This window comes from Coturnix japonica, chromosome 1 (genome assembly GCF_054131305.1).
Source record: "Coturnix japonica strain WE chromosome 1, WE-NBRP24, whole genome shotgun sequence".
Taxonomy (NCBI): Eukaryota; Metazoa; Chordata; class Aves; order Galliformes; family Phasianidae; genus Coturnix; species Coturnix japonica.
In genome coordinates, this window is record NC_140663.1 from 85,503,840 (window position 1) to 85,527,716 (window position 23,877).

Sequence of the window (23,877 nt, forward strand, 5' to 3'; positions counted from 1 at the left end):
CCTCACACATAGATGCTCCAGGCCCTTTATCATCTTTATGACTCTGCTGGATCCCTTCTAGGAGATCCCTGTCTTTCTGAACTTAGGAGGCTAGAACTGGACACAGTATTCTAAATGTGGCCTCACTGGGACAGAGTAGAAGAGAAGGATCATCTCCCTTGACTTGCTGACCACACCCTTTTTAATCCACTGCAAGATACCATTGGCCTTCTAGGTGTTCTTGGTGACAAGGGCACACTGCTTGTTCATCGTGAACCTGCTGTTCACTTGCACCTCCAGGCCCTTCTCTGTAGAGATCCTCTCCAGCAGATCATCCCCTGATCTGTACTGATGCATGCATTTATTCCTCTCCAGGTGCAAAACTGTACTAAATCATACACTGATTTGGTCTTGTAGTAGAATGAATAGACATGACTTGAATAAAAGCCAAGACAACAGGCAGCCTTCTCCACCCATTCACCAGAAAGGACTTGAAAACTATCTTGTGTTTTATAAGAATGTGGACTGGAAAGTAACTTTTGAGTAATGAACACAAAAAGGGAAAGACAGATAAGAAACACATAGCTTTCATATGCAACTGTTTCCTATTTTATTACATACTAAAAGACCAATATTTCCTTTGATTTTAGTCACCCAAAGACTTTTCAGTTGCATTTCACTTTGTTCAACCCTCATCAGTCCCTGTGAAGTTTGCCTCATAGCCTTTAAAGTATTCCTCCCCCTCTTCAGTCCTTCAGACTCTTGGCATCCTTATCTCAGCTGCAGATTCCCAATTTTGTAACTGAGACTTTCTCAGTGGCTAAAACTTGACCCTTCCTTGCCTGAGTAGGCTCTGTATCTCCCCTATGGGAAGTACAATATCCTGTCTGCTCCAGACAGCTTTTTCTTGGCCAGTCATTTTACTTAGAGTAGCATAACATGAAACTAATAATTGATCAAATATGACATATCTCATATCACCAAATCAAAAAGAAAGGAAAAGATACAATATCTGGAGTGAGTGTCATGGCTGTGACAATAATAATTCCACATTTCTCTATAAAACATCTACATTGAGTTTAATATGATAAACAGAGTTCAGAGCAGTTCAAAACATCAGTTTTTACTGTTGGAAAAGATAAATAAAATAGTGGCTATGTCACTTAGAATCAATTCAATAACTACATACAATCAGAAATTCATTTGAAAGTTAAATATAAAACACTTTTTTACAAAAATGAATTAAAACCATAACTGTTAAATACTCATAGTTTTCACAAGTGCATCAAATTTCTTTAAATACCTTTAACTTCTTTGTCATTCTTGAACCATCTGATATCAGCTGCTGGCTTACTACCAGATGTCTTGCAAGTTAGCTGCATTCTCTCGCCTTCCATAACTGGTGAAGTAAATCCAGTAATTTGTGGCTTCTCAGGAACTCCTAACAAGAAAACAAACAAAAAGTTTCTGATATGTTCAACTGCTACTATAAACATATGATCACCTTAGAGTTAACTTCTTCATGTACTCTAAATTCTGTAAATGGAATTAGTAGTTCAATGTCTTTTATCAAAATTGAAGACCAGTGTTCTCTATTGTATAAACTATCAACAAAAAACACAGAACTTATTCAGTTTTCTAAGGAAAATGGATAATTTGTTTCTTAGAATCCATTCTATCTTCAAGTATTCTGAAAGCAGGTTATAATATTTAAACTGGTCTGCACAGTAAAGAAAATGTTGAAGTACACTGGAAGCAAATTGAAAGTATAACTCTGAAAATAAAACTTAACTGTTAAATGGCAAAAAACAGACAACTGATTTAAGTTGAAAACATAAATTATGAAGATTCAGTACAAAATCCAGGGGAAAAGGAGGATGAAAATAAACACAGAAGTTATTTTATTTTCAGAGAACCAATAATGAAGAAAAAAAAACAGTGTATAATCACAAGTCCATTGGATATCAAGAATTCTTTAGCTGAATCCAAGGTCTTTGGAAGAGGTCTTAGGATCATGAAATAGCATATACATCACAATAATTTTTAAGATAGTTATTTTTCAATGAATAATGAAAGATTATAAATAAATTAATGAGTGGCATTTACAAAAATGTCATCACTATATGTACAAATCCATTTGACTTCAGCAAATACAAGAATAACTTACTATAAAATGATACTCAAGATTGTAATTCTAAGATGTCTGAAAATGTCACTCTTATAACTCACATCCGAAGCCCTTTGATGCATTCATATTAATGGCTAGGTAAATGTATCAGTCACAGCACCCAATCTTGTAACCTGTATTTCACAATTTGCCTCATTTACATCACTTTTCCAAAATGACAGATTATGTACATGAAAACCAAGCAGCAGTACATATCACAAAATACATTTCTGTAATAAAACTACTCCTCTCTTTGAGAACACAAAATGGTGTCTATCATAATACCTTGACACTTAAATCTTTTAATCCATATCAGAGCAGTCAATAAAGAGATTATTAGCACATAAAAAGATGGTTTATCTGATTAAAAAGATGAAATATTTTTCAATGGAAAAAAATCCCATTCTCAGATGGAAAGAGTTTCCTGAGCTTAAAATGTTGCTTTGAAACTGAAAACTGCAATTCTAAAACAAAAACAAAAAACCCAAAAACTTACATCTTAGACATTGTATCTTTCCTTCTTGAAAGTAAGTAGCTGATGACAGGAAAATTTCATTAACACCCCCCCCCCCCCCCCCCCCCCCCCCCACGCTCCTCAAATTGAAGATAAAACTAAATGAACTGTGGAAAATCATGTTAACTCTGGTTAATAAAAAATGGCTAGATGTTTTTCTGCCTTTGTAACACTTTTCTATGTCTTTCTGTCATTTACAAATTTGAACTGGTCCTCTCATCTGTTCTTTAGATCATTCAGTGCCTCTTCAATGCCTCTACATAAAATAAGATTAACCTCAAGCAGATCTTACTCCAGAATATTCTGTTTTGTGAGGGTATTTTTTGTCCTTAATGGCAAAACTTGGAAGATTTTTGTAAAATGGTCTCCATGGACTGAAATGGAGACATATTTCAGATCCTATGCACAAAAGCAATTCCCTGGCTAGATTAATGTGAATATTACTGGTGCAGAGAACATCTTACATTAGTCCAATTAAATTCAACTGTTTGCCTGTCTACATATAAAAATAAAACAAAAAGAAAGAAAGAGTATAGTGGAGGAATATGAAAAAGAGAAAAGCGTTAAAATCAATCTCTATAATCATATCTCTTAGGTACAAACATTAGTTTCAATAAACTCTAGCTATTTCAGCTGATTGAGCTACTGACATTTGTCAAATTATATAAAGCTTCAACTAGAAACTTTATTTCCTGGGCACCTCTAGAAATCTATTGCTTTTCTATGTGTATCTATGATCTATGGAAAAAACAGTAGAATATTTAGAAGATAAAGCATAAAAGAACCAGCAAAATGAGTGAAAATATGCACTTTATAGACAAAAAGCAGAAACCAGGAAGAGCCAAACAAATGCAATGCAAAGGAAAAACTATAAAGTTCTAAAGCCTGTTTTGATTTCAGGCTAATTTCTTCCCTTTTGCTTTTTAAAGTACATTTTAGGAGATGAATGTGCAAACTTTCTTCACATTTCTGTTACTTGTGATGCAGAAGTTATGGAGCAGTCATACTGTGCCATTTGTGTACTTCCTAATTCATTATCCTGTCCCAAATAGTAAGAGGCACATCATTTTTTAGTGAAGCTATATTAAAAAATTAACTAAGGGGACTTGAAATATTTACATGGCTCTTCTGCAAAATTTCAGACAAGTTCATTTGTATCATTATTTCCCAATGTTTGCAACTTTAGCGTGAGTATACTCGGTTATTTATACTTACCAAGAACGGTAAGGAAAGCCTTGGAGGTTTTGACAGGCATAGTAAACAAAGAGCAGGTGTACTGCCCTTCATCCGACAGAGACACATCACTGACACTGATACTCAGTTCATGCCATGAAGCTCGAACCAGCTCAATTCTGTTGTCCCGTAGAGCTGAAAAAAAAAAAAAACAAATAAAAATAATATGTGTGTTTGTGTGTGTGTGTGTGTGTACATAATAAGGTATAAAAACAGCCTGTTACAAAGCTAGGATCATTACACAAGAGACTCTATATATTATCTTAGAGAAGTAACACCCAAGAATACAGAAGTACAAACAGTTGTCTTAACACATAGATGTTTTCTGTGTGGAAAGAAGCACAAGGGTTTAGCAAGTTTCTGAATACTGAACTTATTTACTTCTAATGTATGTAAACCTAAAAACCTAAGGGACTTAACAGTTACATTTGGTCTAGGTCTAAAAAATAATAATGCTGTGACTGATTTCTGCCATCTAATGGCTTTCTGCAGTGCTTAAATAACTCTCTTCCAAAAGTCTTCCAGCCCCCCCCCCCCCGCCCCTCCCCCCCCCCAAGAATTTACATGCTTGGGTGAATCTTGAGAATTCTGTTTCATCTGCTAACAAACTACATTTTCAACTAAGATGTCTAGTGCTGCTTAGGCTGCCTACAGATTTCTCCCTAGTCTTGTTACTACTGAGACTGAATTAATAAGTGAATTTTCCTGAAGACTGTTAGACTATTTCTATTTATGAATATATTTGAAGTTCTACATGTATTTGAAATACTTCAAGTTGTGAGGTAGTTGTGTTTAGTGGTTTTACTTTTCTTTATTATGGCAAATAAAAAGCCATAAAAAGCCTCTGAAAGTTCAAGTAAACCTCTGAAAGTTCAAGTAAAAGTGGACTACTATAATTACCAGGAGAGCTATGCTTTGATTTGTGAGAACCACCAAGATGCTCAGTTCTTAATTCTATTCTCACCCTACTCTTTGAAATGTTCCCAAAGGCTCTGAATTTGTTTCACCTACCATTTATATCTGTCCAATGAGATAAACAAAGCTTTACTGTGGTTTGTTTGCTACTTAATCTGGATGTTTCTGACCCATCACAAGACTCCCTAAGTACTGTCAACACAGGAAGATTTACAACAAAATAAGCAGCTACAGAAAAGATTCAGCAAAAACGTCACTTAAATTTGTTGTCTTCTAAAGCTACTCTTCAGTTACAATGACTCCAAGATAAATTTATTGGTTATTTCAGGGTAGGTCAGCTAAAGCTTGACTTTCTGCAGGGTCTGATGACTGAAAGGCAACAGCTTAAGTAGACCTGACATACAAGCATGCTATGCGTTTCTCCAAGGCACATCAAAGAGACTCAGACTTTGTGCAATGGACACATTCTAAATTTATCTGAGATATATTCTGTCCAGCCATACAAAAAGCAAATAATTATTTAATATGTTATATTAAATGCATATAAAAATGAAAAATAGGCACAACATTAAATAAACAAACAAGTAAATTAAAATTCGCAATATGAAAAGCTATATCAGCTTTCCTATCAGCATGTTAGTGATATTAACAGGGAAACATGCTCAAGAAAGTACATGGAAGCAAGCTCCTACCAATGCAGAACAGCAGGCAAAGCCGATGACTGTGGTTTACTAGCCAAACATTCTCACAACAGTAAAGCTGTTGCTGTCTTTGAAGAAATAGGTAGACTCAAAATTCATCTATCAGTATTATAGTTCTAGTCAGATGAAAACTGAGCTGTCATAAGGATGGTGGTTTCTTTCATACTAGTGATCTTTCAGAAAATGAATAAATAAATATCAGTGTCTCCAAATATTTTGATTCCCACACTCATCATTTGAAAACAAAATAGGAAATGAAACAAAACAAGAAAACTTCAAAACAAAACAAGTACCTCAGTATGCCATAACTTAAAAGTTGTGACTTCTGTCTCCCAAGACAAAAACTGTGCAAAGAATAATGGAGTATATAATCTTACACAGTACTGTATTGTGATGAATGCCATTGTCTCTGATAAAGATTCACTGTTGAAAGATTTTACTACAGATAGGGCAATGTGCAGAATCTTGTGCACTAAAAAGAATTATAATTAACCCCAGCATAAGATGATGCCAGAAGGAAATTACTTTATCCTACTAGTATAGAGAAAAAGCAACAACTGAAATACAAACCAACTGCATGATGTACACTCCTACAGCTGCCCCCGTTTCCTCCCCTCCACAGCTTTTTAACCTCTGTGCAACATGTGATTGCCAGCTCAGCCAATTTTCTGGAAAACTGGTAAAAGCAACCACTGATGGAAAGCTGAGATCAGACATATTGTGCTTCAGCCCAGAATGAAATTTATTGAAGGCATGGGGGCAAAAGGAGTTTTTCAGTGGAAACAAATTGTAGAGCAAACCAGTGAAAAACTATCCCAACTTTTACTTAGACAAGGCTAGCACTTACATGGAGATATTTTACATTCTCATTTTCAAACTTTGTTATTTATATCTTTATCAACATCTTATATATTTCCCTATATCTGCTCAGAAAGCCACGGATTCCTCCTGCAAAACTGAAAGCTGTGGTAGATTCCAGAATTCGTTTGTTTCCATTTTCTATTAGGTATTTATTGCTGACAGAGTAAAGAATGATGAGAGAAAAGAAGGCAGCAAAACTGTAGCCCTGACTGGCATTCTGGGTAGGAGAAACCTTCTGGGAGAGGGTGACTTTGAGACTTTGGAGAGCAGATGATTGAGCACTGAAGCACTGAAGAAGCCTGCAGCACTGCTAGCCAGCCAATGCAGAGCAAGTGAAGCAAGGGTCTCTTGGTGGAAGAGACCTTGCCAAGCCTGACTGATGGAGCAAAGAAGCAAGTGGAGTTTGAATAGAAGCCAGCTATTTGTAGGTATCAATTGGAAAGCAGAAGCTTGACGGAAGAGACATACTCCTCAGGGTGCTAGTGGAAATGAAGGAGATTTATTTACAACCCTGTATTCAAACAATTTCTGCAGATCTGACCCCTATTTGTTTAAAGAGTGATCCCATCTCACTTATTATTTTCCACATAAAGGACATAAACTTCAAAAGCTTTTTATAAGCATTTTGATTACTTTTTCTTTGAAGTCAGAATTGCCCTGAACTGGGCAATTTCACCAGTTTCAAGCTAACTCAAGGTTATGCCATAGAGGAAATATAGTATCAAAAAGTAAAACACAAAATGCTCTCCTTTATTCAGTCACCTGCTGAAAACAAAAAATTAGAACCTCATGAATCTGTAATTTCATACACACTGACACAGATTAATGCTTCCTATAGACAAAAATGAACAATGCATGGACAGTACATACAGCAGTAAATATTTCTAACTTCTCCGAAGAAATTACCAAGAAACAAAATGCTTATGTTTAAGAATCTCATGCAGCTATTATGCATTTCTGAAGCAAGAGATACCTCCACTTTTTATGAAGGTTATACTAATAGCCATATTTTATTCCATGAGTAGTTTCAGAGTACTATTGATTAGACATTTTGCAGTAGCCGAAAAGAGAGCTTACGTTTGGATAGAAAAGATAGTTTTGTCCCTAGTGACCCTACATACTCTCTCCTCACTTGACTTGCATCCTCAATTCTCAACCTCACTGCTTCCTCCACCCGTTCTTTCAGAATCCTTCCTGGAAACTTTTCCTTTTTCATCAATTCCACTCTGTAAGGAGACCAGAAGACCTTGTGGGCCTTCTCTTGGGGAACTCCATCCATATTCTAGAATTGCCATCTTCTTGACCATTCCCATATCCACATTTTTGCATGATACAGGGATGCAAGAATAGCAAATAAGAAGAATATGTATTTGATTTCTGTTTTAACACATATGTGTCAAAACAGTGACAAAGAACACCACCACTGGCATCTCCTTCCTGCTCTCTTATGTTGCAAGCACTCACAAAAATGCACCAATGAACTTAATTGCATAATAAGTTCCAATATGCCCTAAGTACATTATTTCATTTTTCTGTAATTTTCAGGCAAATATGATGTAATTAATTTGCAAGGTATGAAGTAATTATGCATAAAATACTTGTTCATAAGCAGACACACTTCACTTACTTTACCTGTCATTCTTTCTTTCTCTGCAAAAGTTTTCCATTCAAAATGTTTTCTGACTCAGAAACAAGCAACCCTGATAATTTGCATAGTTTAGTTTATTTTGAGTAAAATACACAGTTGTGTATTTCAGCTGCATTAATTAGCAATTGTTGAGACTGGCAACTGTTGGAGAAATCTGATCTCCTGATTCAATAACAGAAAGCTGTATTTTATTTTTTTGGCACAAGACAGTAAAGTAATCATATGTAACAATATAGTGAAAATGTGCAGTAGGAATTAAATCAAAAAGAGAAAAGAATTTTAGTAATTTATACCGTTGTGGAAGAACTACCCACATTTTCCATAGTAAGGGGAAAAAGATAGTTGGACCTGTTACAATAGTTGGAGTACAGCATCTCTAATCTTATTTGTCTAATGCAGCTACATCTTATTAGTGTTTGGAGTCAAATATTTGAAGAATGGGGAAAAAATAAACAACAAAATCCTCAAATCCTCCAGAGTAATTTGCAGATGTTTTGACAATACCAACTTGACATCTGCTGCCATCCTGGGATTCACACAATAACATTTTCTTCCTTATGTTAGAACTGATCTCTCTGTCAAGGGAATAATGTAGCTGCTGGCTGGAACCAGAAGGATTCCTCATACTCTACAGGTCACGCCAAAAATTTAATACTTATAAAACTGAAGTAATTCCTCTGATTTTCAAAATCCAACTTGCTGAATGTAGGAACATCAGCAGCTCTGAAAGAGATTTCAAGGGATATATAATCCATTTAATTTGCTTCTGGATGTAATTGAAAAGGCCTTTTGCTTTGTTCATAATGAAAAGCAATATACCAAAATGCAATAGAGATGATCTACAGCACTTGCCAATAGCTGTACATTAAAATCTGTCAGGTCACAGACAACCACCAACACTACCATGAAAACAAAGAAATAAATAAAAGTAGAGAAGGGAAGTAAATGAAAACAAAACCACAACTATAATTGTTAAATGAGGCACTAATCTGCATCTAGTTTTCTCAGTACTTGAGCTCCTTTTCAAACCACTTCCCTTGTATTTCTTTAAAAAGATTAATGTACTCATTAGTTGGTTGCTGTATTAACAGCTTGTCCATTTTGTAACTGGTAAGCAGTTATTCTACCAATGCCTAACCTATGTAGTCATTACTTGCATGGTATCTGATTTGATATTTAAAATATTCTCAATTATTTGCATGTGTAAAGAAAACACTGTTGCTTCCTCTTTCATTTCCAGTCACACAGTCTGATTACTTTCATACAAGGAAGAACAGAAGTAGCACTGCAGATAGCTAGAAATCACTCTCTTTCTATTTCTTCTTGCAGTCATTTTTACTAACCACTGAAAATGATCAACAAAGTTTCGCTTTTGTGAAACTAACACTTTTGCTCTTATTACTGGTTGCTCACAATTCCAACAGAGTCCACAGGTCAGAAAGAAAAGTGATGATCTCTTAATTAGTCTGCGGCCCTGACAGATTTCAGCACCAGGACAGAAACACTGAAATTGTATCTACTTTCACAGATAATGCTATAGTGCAGAGAAAAGAATATGGTAACACATTAGAAGTTTCCATACAGCCTATTCAATTTGTTCATGTACACACTAGTTAGAAATGATGTTCCCACTAAAGAGAACATCATTTCTAAGTAAAATAATAAGAGATAACAAAATCGGAGAGTCACGATACTGTAGGTGGATCTTTGGCTGTGGTCAATTTGCAGATATGTGTTGATCTTTTTTCCCCTTGTCAATTCAGTGATTAGTAACATGGCTCAGTTCAAAAAGGCATTCCAAGCAGCATCTTTCACATCCATGTTACCCAGTTCTGTATTCACTGAACAAATTCAGAGTTTCAGTGAATTTTGCAGAAGGTGCTTAGTAGGTTTTTAAAATGGAAGAATAACATAATGCTTGGAGATTAGTTTTCCTTTCATTCCCTGCATACATATTTGTATTTGAACCCTGCTAAAGACCTTGTTAGTCAAAAGGAAGAAACAGTGTGGTCAGCAGAAACATCCCTTTACCTCATCTGGTCATCTTCCAGAATTCAGATACCATGACTGCTTCATGCTCTGTTTTTGCAATCTAACAAGAAACATCTGGATTATTTTCAGCTCAGAAATGCTCCTGAATTAGTTGACTAGCTTATTTAGAGAACTTTGTAACTTTCTATTTTTCAGATTCCTTGTATATTGTGTAATGCATATCTCAATAAGTAGAGAAAACCATAATCATTAGAACTGTAGACAGTTTCACTAACAGAGGCATCTTATCTATGCTTGCTTACTTCCCTGAAAAAGCCAAAAAATCGGGGACCAGAACTCAACAGTACATTATCCATTAACTATGTCAGTCAGCTACATTTAAAGAAAAAGCTTAGATGCTTATGAGGAAAATCCAAACAGCAAGGTAATTTCTTCACTGAAACAATAACAGTTCTGTTTCCTGCATAAAACTGTGTTTGCTGAGGATGAAGACAGTTTAAGGTGACTTACAAGGACTGACAATCTTGAGAACATCTGCTACACTTGGTTTCTCCAACTGTAACCAACTGAAAATAGAAGGTCTGGATGATTATATGCCCTTCATGTATGGAATAAATCCTTGTTTGCCAGATTTTCTCCACTGTATTACATTTTCTTTCACAGTCATTTTCTATATTTTCCCCTGTTTCTCTTTTTCATAACATTCAACTTACACAGCAATACACTGAGAGATAAGAACTTTCCTTCTATGGTGTTTACAATGCCAATTTCTTGTACTGAAGAGACACTATACTTATGTTCTGCTTGTCTTTCCAGCATCACAAGGATAATACTTTCTATCTTATGTGCTCTGAGGATTGCTTCACTTTCAAATACAAAAATTTAAGTATCAAATTCTTCCAAAATGTACAGGCTATGAACTGTGAAGATGTTTTATCATACTGGAAAAATGTTCAAGTGTACCTCCAAAAAATAAAACTTAAATTACATTAGTCAGGATGAAATGTTTTCTTACAAGGTCTCCTTATCTGGTTTCTTCTGAAATGGGGAAAAACAAAATTTTCTCTTACAATAATGGAACTGGACATGTGCCACAGAACGATAGCAGAGAAAACCTTTCAAAATTATACTTCTCAAATATGCATCTCCAAAAATTAAAATTGCAAAATCATCGGGCAAGGTTAGATATGGTCACAGTTAAAATAAATGAGATTCAACAGACATAAGTAATTGATGGAAAAGATAATCTTATAAACTAAGCTGGAGACTGATAATTTAGAAGAAGTAATGCAGGAAAGAAGTTCTGAGGATTACAAAGGAAATTATTTAACTATATGATCAAATGCAGAACCACTCTGAAAAGATGAATCCTATTCTGGGTTGTACTGATAATGTCAATTATGATAAAAGGAAAAGATAATGCTATGGTAGCCCAAAACTACATATATCATATCATGTCATATATTTTAAATTACAGATAGGAACAGGCTCTCAGCTGGGAAGGTAATTTCTGAATGTCTACCAATGGAACAGTGGATAAGTAAGTACTACTAAAGTGAAAATAATATAATGGGAGAGCTGTAATAATAGTCTACACCTATCCAATAAAACATGAATAGGAGTTGGAAATTATTTTTCTATAATTTTAGAGTAATACTGAAAACACAAAACAGTATATTTCAGACAAATTATGCTTTTAAAGTACAAAGAGTAAAGCTTAATATTTGTGCAAACTACAACAAAGATACACAGATATCCAAGCTTTTTCTTTTGTGAAGAACAGACCAGGTGATTTTTTCTCATGCTACTAAAGTTGATATTAGAATTTTGTCAACAGTAATTAAATGATTGCTGATGAACACAGTGTTAAGCTCGGCCAGATACTGAAAACTGTCTAGGCAAATAGCACAGAGCTATACCAAGACAGTCTATATATTTTAAAGAACAGCAGTTACAGCATACTCACTTTTTTTCCTTCAAGAGACTGCCTTTTTATAGTCACCTCAGGTGACTCTTGTGCACTGTCTTCTGTCAGCTTCAGATGCAAGAAATCTTACAAGGTAGGGAACTCAGAAAAACTTGGCTAAATTGTTCACACTTAGCACAGACTGAAATCCAGTCTTTGAAAATTTGTCCATGTGTGCCAGCAGTTGACCATGTCTTAAGGAAGCTGGAGAACTGAATAACACCTGCATATCTCTATTCTTGTTGCTAAAACAACAGCTTTGCTGACTCAATATCTAAGTTAATGATTACATTTTTTTAATTACTATTTTTAGCACCATGAATGAGCAATACCTGTGATAAAGTCAACTTCATTTTTCTTGGAAAGTCGCAGTCTTTTAATTTCTAAAGTGTGTGGCCGTGTGCAATCACATTTGGCAGAATTTGAAAAGACTTTCTCACATACTAATGATGGAAATATGAGAACAGCTATAAGATAACCTTGTTATCTTTCTGCACTTCCTGATCATTCATGTAGATAAATAAATTAACATCATCCTTCCTGAAGCAGATGGCTATATTGGCTAGACATGCAGTAGAGTTATTCTTCCTAACTATTTTAAGAACTACCTGAACTCCTGCTGCAATCAGTGAAGTAAGATAGTTTGGTGGCCAATTAAGAACAGGTCACTGCCTTGAAAATATTACAGAGTCTGAGTAAAACAACAAAGAAATCATCAATGACTGATGATTGTATCTACAATCAATCTAGCAATTGATTTCAGTACCACTGCACAGTCAAATCCTAATGCCTATGTCAACACTGAAGATTATTGGTGACTCACAGATCTCACTGTTGAGGGAACTGAAATATGAAACAAAGTATCAAGAGATATCTGAGATGAGTCTGGTGCAATTCCAAAAAGGACTGTCAGAAAGCTCTTCAGCGGTTTTAACAGCTTTTAGATAGAGCTCTTTGAAGTTGATGTCTTTCAAATAGTATGGCAGCAGAGGATCTGCCTCTGAACCTGAGTACACAGATGCTTCCTCTTTTGTGGGATTTGCGTACAGATGCAGGTTTGCTAAGAAGATCATTCATGAGAAACAGTGATGGAAACAGATAATTAAGGGATTGGAACATCTCCATTACATGGATAAGCTGAGAGAGATGGAACCGCTTAGCATGAAGAAGAGGCAAACCATGAGCTTACTACAATTTGGTAAATAATAAAAAACATATAAATCTGTCAGAACAAACTTCTAGATCCGTAATTTTCTGAGCAATGTCCTGTAATCAGACGTAGTTAGAGAACAAGTTTAGACTAAGAGAAATGCACAGTTCCCTTTGAAGATGAACAATTATGGATTATGGCTGTTTTATTGTGATTCTAGTTTTTTTTTTTTTTTTTTTTTTTTTTTTTTTAAAAGAATTTGTATATCAGAAAATTTAAGAATGTAACAAATCCAGAAACATCATCAACAATACATCTTTGGTAGATATTCACAAACATTAATCTTCTTCAGCTATCCCTAAGTAATTCTGTCTTTCATGGAGCTTAAAACTAGAAAACTTCACTTAGTCTTCACACTTACAAGAGGTAAATAGCAATACTGGTTCCTATGCTGCACTTTTCTTAACTGGTATATTTAGAAAACTCACTAAGAAATCCATCTAACCTGTCTCCAATTCATGACTGTCATATAAAAAAGGACTGAATAATTAGCAAAGAAATTGCAAGGCACTGTTCTAATGTTGACTGCATTTTGTGTCTATCTTTAATAAACAGAAAATCACCTAAATATTGGAGACAGTCTTAAAAACAATTTATTTATTTACCATGTGCTATTGAATTGTATATAAAGGATCAAGAAGGCTTCCAAATCTGCTTAAGTTGCCTTTAGACATGGTAGAGGAGGCATTTGGCTTACAGAGAAGTGAATGTAACTAAACTATTTCTTAGGCTTATCGACCAAGTAATTGCACATTTGGATGATAATATGTTTGCAGCATCAGATGTAATACATAGTGGTGCAGTAACAATTCACAACAGGGGATACATGAATATTTACAGAATCTAGGCTAAAATATCGCATTTTTAATAAGACTGTGTCCTTGATTCTTTTTTTATTTTGGGATGCAATTGACCAGGGTGGGGCAAGAAAATACCAGGCAGCAAGCTGGCTGGGCTTATCACCAGAGCTTTAAACTCTGGGGAAAGGGGATACTGGTGAATGACAGAAAAGAGCCAGGGAACACTACCCCTTTGGGAAGCAGAGGGGCATAACCTCAGATTACTTCCAGAGAAGTTTAGGAGGACTCATCCAACAAAGTAACATTGCCAAAAGACCAGTTGAAATGCACCAATGCATGTAGGTTGGGCAATAAGCAGGAATAGATCAGAATCATGGTGCAATTAGAAAACAATTACCTAATCGCTATTACGGAAACATGGGGGACAAACTGCACAGCTGGAATTCTATGACTGAGAGATGTAAACTTTTCAGCAGGGGTAGGTAGGGCAAGAGGGGTGGGTAGTTGTTCTATGTTAAGAAACAGATAGATTGAGAAGAGCTGCCTCTGAGAAACAGCCATCACCAGGTTAGAGCTTGTGGATAAACATTAAGGTACAGATCAATAAGGCAGTGTCACAGAATTAAAATCCTTCCCTTTGTAAGAGCAAAGCGAGTCAGAGACTGCCTCATGAGGCTGAACATGGTCAAGTCCATGGGGCCAGATAACAAATACCCTGGGGTCCTAAAGAAACTGTCTGATGTGATTGCCAAGCTGCTCTTCATCATATTTGAATAGTCATGGCTGTTAACAAAGTCCTTGATGACTGGGAAAAGGGAAATATCACTCTCCCATTTTCAAGAAAGGAAGAAAGAAAGACTTGCAGAACTACAGACCAGAGACCAGTTAGTAAGGCACCAGGACAGGCTGCTCAGAGAAGCTGTAGGTGCCACATCCCTGGAGTTGCTCAGGTCTGGGTTGGATGGGGCCCTGGGCAGCCTGAGGTGGTGGAGGGCAGCTCTACCATGGAAGGGGTTAGAACAAGATGTTCTTTAATGACTCTTCCAACCTCAGCCATTCTATGATTCTGTGATTCTCTCTCATCTCTCTTAACTCCAGAGCTGATTTGCTTAAACCTTTTTATCTAGTATTCAAGTACTTTGTCATATTATCCAACTCAATTTTAAGGAGCATTTGTCCCTACACCTCAATTTCTTTTCCCATCTTTTTCAGCTCCTGGAAGAATCAATAGTTCTGAAAATTTTCCAGCAATCAAATCCACATCCTCTGGTACAAAATAATGGCACAATCCTTTTCAATAAAAACAGTTTTTTTCTTCTGTTTTTCAATTTTGCTTGCAAATTCTGTTGACCATGTTTGATGCACTTGATCCTACCATTCTGTAATTGGTCTGCTGTATCATTCTTCAACAAAAACCTTGCAAAATAAATTCTATATTTAATTTTCCAATATCAGCATTTAGCGTACTATGCATACTTTTACTTTCCAGTTGAAAATATTTTTCCCGACTCATTAATCCTATCCTTTCCTTGTTCTTTACTCCTTCTACTCTTAAGTTCCTTCCTTTTCCTTTGAAAGCTTTCCAGATTACATACTTAAGTGGGTACTGCCTACCCTTGGAATAAGCTTTCACTCCATTTATTTCTGCTTTCACTCTTTCTCCTTTCACCACTGATTTTTCATTCATAAAAACACCTACTGACATCCTTCTTAGAAACACATTTCCCATTTTCTACAGAAAAGTTTTGTTTCTTCTGTGTAATACATAACATCCCAATGAGCACAAGGCCACTGAAAGAAATTAGAAAATAAGATTAGGCTAAATGAATTGAGTATGAAATGTACACCAGGACTACTGATTAGTAACTCTTTAAAAGGAAGGAGTATGCAAAAAAGAATTTATTTATTTGCTGGTGCATTAGAGATATTGGATGACTCTTAGAAGTCTTTTCGAATCTTAAAATTTCTGTGATTCTATGAAAAGTAATTTGTATTTTTACATTTCCTAATATAAACTCCAAAGATCATTTTTCTTTAACAGAAATGTAAAAATTAACAACTGCAAATTTAAAATACATTACACTTATTAATGCCATGAGATTTTTTCAGGAAGAACATCACCAATAGGTGGAATGTGGTGACCTTTCCTCCCTATTCAGCTCTGGTACTAAAGTACTGTGTCCAGTTCTGTCTAGAGAGGTTGTAGAGTCTCCATTCTTTCAGGTATTCAAAACCCATCTGGACATGGTCTGAGACAACCTGTTCTGGCTGTCCCTGCTTTAGCAGGGTGATACCTTGTAATAAATTCAGAGTGTTCAGTGATTAGTTCAAACTCATCAGCAAACATATTCAGTCAAGGAAAGGTTTTTTTTTCTAGATAAGCAGGACATCTGGAGCCTAAAAACAGACTCCCAACAATCCACAAGCCTTGAGGAGGTGCACTGTACACTGCTAGGGTTGATAATATAAGCAACATAGCAAGGACAACATGCTGATTAGAAACTTAGTCAACATCCAAGTTTTTGGGAATAAATTCTTGGCCAAATATGGGACCTGGCCTATATAACATATGACCTATTTTCCTAGATAACACTTCCCTGTGGAACCTCATTTAGATTTTAATATGCATAGAAATTCTAGGAACAAGAAGGCATTTCATGGAAATTGTATGAATATTCTTATGTTAAAATGTATGAAATCTGTGTGCTTTAGGTCCTGGGTGTGCATTCTAGGAGGAGCAATCTCCCTTACACACAGTGCTGCAATAAGGTAATGTCAGCTTTCAGATCTGTCATTCACGCTAGTGAGTTTCATTTCCAGATTTTGGTGACAAGGGAGGGTGGACCAGAGATTCCTTCCAATACTGATTTTACCTATACTGTAATATTGCAAGGAAAAAAAAAAAATTAAAAAAAAAAAAATCCTCCAAGCATTCCTCTTCTCTTTGGATTTGATAATTTCTTCTTATTAGCAGCTAATGTCCAGAACAGTGATGCGCTGAACTGTATCAAATACAACTGCTCAATGTCTATTAGTCCATAGGGATAATTCTGGTATTGTTAAAATCTTAACAAATTAACATGATCCCCTTTAGAAATGAGCACTGTTATGAGTAAGAATTCCCATGAACATGCATTTTCCAAGGACATCAAAGAATTTTAAAATCTTTGATTGGTTACATCAGTGCAAATGTTTCTATTTAGAAGAAGAGAAAGGGAGGAGCTGGTGAGAAAGGAGCTTTCCAGTTGTTTTTGGCCAGTACATTCACACTAGCAATCGCACACTCCTGAGTCATGTTCTGAGTGGTTGTGATCTGTTCTCAGTTGCTTTTGCCAATAGCAGGATACCATAAGCTTGAGCCACGCCACTCCCAACCCCTCCTCACCATCCTCCCTGCTCCCCCACACCCCCCCCCCAAAAAAAAAACACCACCAAAAACAAATAATAAAATAAAATAAAATAAAATAAAATAAAATAAAATAAAATAAAATAAAATAAAATAAAATAAAATAAAATAAAATAAAATAAAATAGCTTTTCCATCAACTCTGAATCAAAGAATAATGGACAGAAATAAGTGACAGATTTTTGGAATCACTGGCAACTTAGTTCTTCAGAGTTAGGGAACAGCCCAACAAATTACTGCTGTACCTAGGGTTAATTTCCTCACTGAGAAAGGATGTTACTGTCAGAAAGAAATTTATAATGTTTCCTCCTCTGACCAACATCCCTATGGTATTATCAGGATTGAGCTGAAGGCACTGAATTCTATTTAAGAAAACCTCACATGGATAATCATTAGTTTTATTATATAGTTATTATATAGTTGTTAAAGGTGTAGTCTGGCAGTACCTGCATATGCTAAATTACTCAGTATGCTTTTGAACCCTCTACAGTTGACAGACAAGATCCATACTGGATTACTTCATTTGCAAGTCCACTCTGAGTGCAGAAAAGTAAATATTAAATCATACAGTACTTATAAAACCTTCACTTAAAAATAGTTATTTTGAAATAATACTAATTTGCAGGAAAAAAAACAAACAAACGATTAGAGCCAGTATTCGCTGAAGATTTATTTTCTTAAGCTGAATCTTGGAAAGGGTCACCTAAAAGTGACAAGTTAAAAAAAAAAAGAACAAAAAGAGGGGAAACAAAAGAAACCCCCTACCACCTCCATTATAAAAAATAATTAATTAATTCTAAGAATCATCAAGACAGTACTTGCACAGAAAACTACAACCCTATCAGTAGAAGTATACTGACAGATTTCACTTTAGACTCAGGTGGAGCAGGGTAATCTGAGCTATGTGGATGAATAACTCAAAGGTACTGTAAAGTTCTCTAAGAGACTACAGGGAAGCACCAACTGTAAAATCTAGATCATGAGCTTTACACCAGTAATTAGTAGAGTCTGCAACCAGGTTGTTCTCCAGGGAAAGAAGACAAAATAAAATCCTGATAAGCAAATCTGACACAAAACATTAAGGGGATTAAAGCCAAGAAGAGACAAAAAACAAAAAAACCAAAACAAAACAAAAAAAAAAACCAAAACAGCTTTTGTCTCTCACTAACACTTTGGATGATGAAGTTCCTTGGTGCCTGCTTATATTCAGAGAAAGGAGAATGGGGTACAAAGACTGTGTACCTTACTGTGGCTCTCTAGATCCTAGACAGACAGCTACAAATGAGCCTAGATGAAACATTACTGACTGAGACAGACAAAGGAGGACAGGAATGATTATTACACTACTCTGCAATGTGAATTGCTACAGCCAAAGTGATGTCCTAAATTATTCTATGAATGTAGTCACTGATCATCCATTTTAAAATTAAAGATATATTGTTCCCTGTGAAAATGAAATCAAGGACTCTACTCTGAGCTCTCCCATTATGGAACAAATCAGATAACGTAAATCAAGTGTCATCTTGTACTGTGATCTCTGTAGGAATAAATTTGGTAGCTGAGTCAGGCATGTCAAAAAGCACCAAAAGCACACCAGAAAGCTCACTGGCACTCTGTGTTGTTATTTCATCTTTGATATTTCTGTCAATTTATTAAGGGACAATACCTAACTGTTTTTGTGGGAGAACTTATCACATAAATTCATAGCAAATATCAGAAACATGATTCCTTATGCCTAAGGAAAACCTCTGGGCTTTGCTGAAATCCATCAATTACGCAGTAACAGGTATCTAGCAGAGTTGTTCAGCTTAAGTCTTTCAGGACTTGCAGATACCTTAGGGCAACTGCCTGAAATCTACTGTGTCACTTAACTGCCTGGATGCCAAAATTATGTGTCTACATCAGTGCAGTTCACAAACAGTGTTGTCCTCCATCTATGTCACCAGCCCACTAAGGCATTGCTATTTTCTTGATCTCTTTCACATTAGCTGCAGGCAAATTGTGGTTCCCCAAAACCTGCACATGCACCATCATCTTAAAACTCTGGCTAGAGAGCCCTGCTTAGAAGCAGGAGACTCCATAATTTCCAGTTCACCTGACTACCTATATAACCTACCCACTGATTGGGCACATGCCATAAAAATCCTCCTTTGAAAGCATCGCACTTTGTATGAATATACCCTATATACATGTAAATATAAACACATATTAATCAAAGTAAAGACTTGAACTATACCATTTTCTACCTAGTATATAATTAAGTGAATATCTTTCTTTTTTTTCTGCTATGTATTGTGAATATTTGAAGTGGAATATCTTCAGTAAGTAAATGCATCAGCAAAGCCCATTAAGAAAGCACAGTGGCCAGATGGTTAGGGAGTTCTCTGAAAAGCCTGACCAAACCAAACATGAGCAGAGGTTCATACTAGAGACTGTGGTAGTTGAAAAAAACTTCTCTCTCCCTGACCTATTCCATTAAGTAAGTGTTGACTTCTCAAACTACCTGGTTACAGGTTATACCAAGTAGCCCTCTCCCTTATTCTTCCATTTCTGTCTGTTGTGCTGTGAGGAAGATCTAACTTTGTTTAAATGGCATCTCTTAGAGAGAAGTGAAGAATCGCAAGAAATAATGAATGCCACTTGAAGCTTTTCTTCCAGGCTCTACAGCTTCTCATCAAGATTTCTTAATGGTTAGCTTACATATCTTTCTCTTCATCTTGCTGTTTTTGGAGGACCTAACTCTAATTTGTCTTGCTCTTTCCAGACATTTCTAAGGCAGCTTAAAAGGGTAATTTGAGGCAGACATTTCCAATAGATACTCATGCCTTTTTGTGGAGCCAATTTGTTGCTTCTCTAGTGTGGAAAACCTGCCATTTCCATTAAACAATACCATGCCACTACAAAAAAAGCCAGGTTTTGGCACTTCAACTTCCCATCACACATACTGGACTATTTTCTAAAACCAATCACTAAGTAAAATTTATCATATAAGAAATAGAATTAAAACTAGAAACCAGGCACTAGCTATCAATGCAGTGTCAAAATCTAAACAGCTTTAGAAAAGTACATAATAAATCTACTTAATTAAACTGTTTTTAAAATCTTTCAGAGTTCTCATTACTTGCAATACTGATGCATAGGATGTTGGAATGTAAGAAGTATGAAAAGTTCTACATAGCCCAGAACTGGACAAGTGAGGAAGGCACTTCATTAATTCCTATTTCGTTGTATGGGCAAAAAGGATCACATTTCCATGGTTGAAGTTAAAGAGATCTTTCAGTCTGAAAAATGGATTCTGGTAACATCAACAATATACAACCAATACTGGGTATGTGTATCAACTCAGTAGAAAAAATGAGGAAAACAATCATTAAGACAAACAGAAGACTGAACTAAACCTGACAGGCTTGAGTGATGACATAATACCCTCTTACTCTTGATGGTGACACAAAAATGCCAAAGGACACAAAGCTGTCAGTCTTGTTGTTTACCTTCTATCTTAGACTAATAAAAGGAGGTTGGTGATTGACAGAGCAGACATGGGCACAGTCCTAGGCATACAATTTGCACTCTCTTTGAAACATGTATTGATGGTTTTAAAGGCAGCTTATTTGTTATTGACTTTTTTCTGTATTACCTTTGTGGTCTTTCTCAGATTTTTGAAACAACTTTTTAAAAGTTAACATTTCTGTTTTAAATTCACAATCAGTAGTTTTAATTGCTGATACTGCAATGCCCTAGTAATTTATTAAAAGAATCAGCTTCTGGACAAGTGTCAAACTTAGTTAAAAAGAAAACTAAGTTTTGCATAACCCCCTAGGTACTATCAAGGAGAATAATGGAGTATTATCAAACGTTTTTATTTTTAGCTCTCTCAAAAAACAAAGTCTGAATGCATCTTGCTATATCAGCTCCTATCTACTAAAAATGGAAAATGACACAGGTCTCCATAGAGCATACTACTGAGCAGCAGCATTTAATTCTAGCATATTAATCTTACAAGGCAGGTAGAACTCAAAAGGAGGAGAACAATGAACAGTTTATATGGTGAAGCATTGTCAAAAACAAGCATCTTATTTAGTTATTGTCCAAGTTACTAGTAGGAAGCAGCTGATAGAAAAGGCAGTGAAATGAACCAAATACCTTTGAGAATTCTGTCGAGTAATTCAATGGATAAGCCTGTGTTATTAAAAATGTGGGAAACAATGTTTTCAAAAACTTTCCCTAAAGATATGTATGTGTGCAAGGTGAACGAGTAAAATCTCAAAAAATTCTGCATTATTACTGAAGAACCTCATACAGTAGAGGAGACTAACCTATAGAGCCAGACTGCGTTGTAATTCATTCTTTTCTCTTGAGCAGTTGCACAGGCTTGTGCTAGCAAGGTATATCTTTGAGACTTTCAAGAGATATCTTCTCTTCTAATATACATGATAATAAGAGCATTCGGTCCCTGATTCACTCTTCCTCTCACACAGAAACTACAACTGATGGGCACAATACTGAGGAGCAGCATGTGCACTTCCTACTGTGAATGGTCTGCTCCCCTGAAAAGCACTGAATGTACTGCTGAGAAATATATGACCTTCTTCTGCTTTGGAATCTGATTTGTTGCTTGGCCTTGTCTGCAGGCACTTCAGTTGCCTGAGCCCAAGATTTCTAACCCTACATGGTGGTAATGTCTTTTCCTTCAATCTAGCACTTGCTGTAAGGCGTTATTATGGGAAAGGTGAAGTACCCAAGAAAAATCAGTCTCATCCCAGAGTGGATTAGAAAAAATTCCCTTCTGGATACAGACACAGAAATACAAATAAGCTGAGTTTTAACAGCTCATTCAATCCCTCAGTTGCAGCAGCAGCAATGAGGACAGGAAGGACAGGAAGAAAGTCTTTGGCTAGAACAGCTGAAGTGAGAAGTCTTTCACTATTATTACTCTCATCACTGCATGTCCGTGTATTCACCACCATGGAGCTTAAGATGGAAGTCTCTGCTCTGAACTTCTCACTGACTACAGAGCAATACAACACCCCTTCCCTCTCACAGTGATTTGGACAGATGAGAAGTACATTTCCTACGTGTCAGCAAAAAAAACATTACCTTAAGGTTGAGCTTTGATGGTAACACTAGCCATTGCAGAACAACAATTCACAATGTGAGAGATATTCAGAAAACTCCCCTCTCATTCCTGTCATATAGCTGCATTATAATAAAGTAATGCACACTGTAGTAAGATATGCTGGTATTACTGTGTTACTGGCATGGTACTCTAGCTGTTGAAGTCATTTCTCATTGACTTTCCCTAGTACCTGAAGCCCTCCAAAGCTCTATCATGTCTTATCAATCAACCTATGTAAAAAAGCTGTCAATCAGTGAACTCAGCAGCACGTATCCCTTCCTTTTCTGTGCCCCTAATTTCACTCAATGTATTTCCAGTGATGGCAGAGAATTATATTTTCATTCAGGTACAGGAATCTGCCAGTGTTTCAGCCATCTTGTCTTCCCCAGGGCAGGATATGAGTAAAATATGTGAATAAAATATATGAGTGGAATAAAAGAGGGCGGTTTTCTTTTTTTTTTTTTTTAATTAATTAATTTATTTACTGAAGTGCACATTAGCTGAACAGGTGCTCCATGCTGCAGTATTGTTGTTAGCCTTCTTAAAGAGATCAGCACCTTTTACCAGTACATCCCTAGAAATTTTATATTGAATTAATTGCATGCTCATATGAAAGTATACCCTTATTTTGTTTTAATATTTTGTTCAGAAAGTAGTGACTTCTTGCTAGTGTTAATGGTATAATAAAAATTCTCTAATAATGTTGCAATATTTCAGCCTGATATATTTAGAACAGAAATAAGACATATTTACTGTCATTTCAATATATATCCAAAATATCACGTCGTTATTCTGCTCCCCATGACACACTCCATACTGAAAACCAGCAACAATAAAATGAAGGTATTTAAACAAATTTATGGTTTCAAGGGCAGCCTAAAAATACTATAAAACAGCCTGAAATTACTGTGCTCTTAATACCCCAATGTCAGCCTCCTGTCAAAGTAGCTATATTCTGACTATGTAAGAACATGATCTTGACTGAACTCAGTCAGAACTCCTCAGATGTAATTCCAGCTTTAAAATGTTCCTATGTAAACAGATTACCAGATGACATGGAATCAGTTTAATTTCTACACTGAATTTTTAAGTGTTTTGGCAAAGTAATACCCTTACAACCGTAGAGTAATAAATATAGATTATACTCAATCACAAGCAATGCCATAAAAAATAAACCACACTGGTTCTGAGAATGGAATAGCTCTTAATTAGACTAAAAGATTTACCGCATAAAAATAAATTAAAACCAAACCAAAACAAAACAAACAAAAATAACAAAAAAACCCAAACAAACACAAAAAAACAAGTAAGAGGTCTAGTAGGCAGAAATCAGAAATGCATACCTCAGAATGGATACTAAGTTCTTGTTT

General features: G+C 35.8%; 1 protein-coding gene across 5 annotated transcripts in view; it reads right to left on the reverse strand.

Annotated features, from left to right (window-relative positions):
- The window catches only part of CADM2 (cell adhesion molecule 2), a 590,946-nt gene that overhangs the window by 119,361 nt on the left and 447,708 nt on the right, over positions 1-23,877 (reverse strand). For all 5 annotated transcript variants that reach the window (XM_085527351.1, XM_015880063.3, XM_015880073.3 and 2 more), the window contains 2 exons: positions 3,876-4,028; positions 1,283-1,420 (listed from right to left, as the gene is read on the reverse strand). In XM_085527351.1, coding sequence (XP_085383477.1) covers positions 1,283-1,420; positions 3,876-4,028 — 291 coding nt within the window. The remainder of the gene's footprint in view (positions 1-1,282; positions 1,421-3,875; positions 4,029-23,877) is intronic.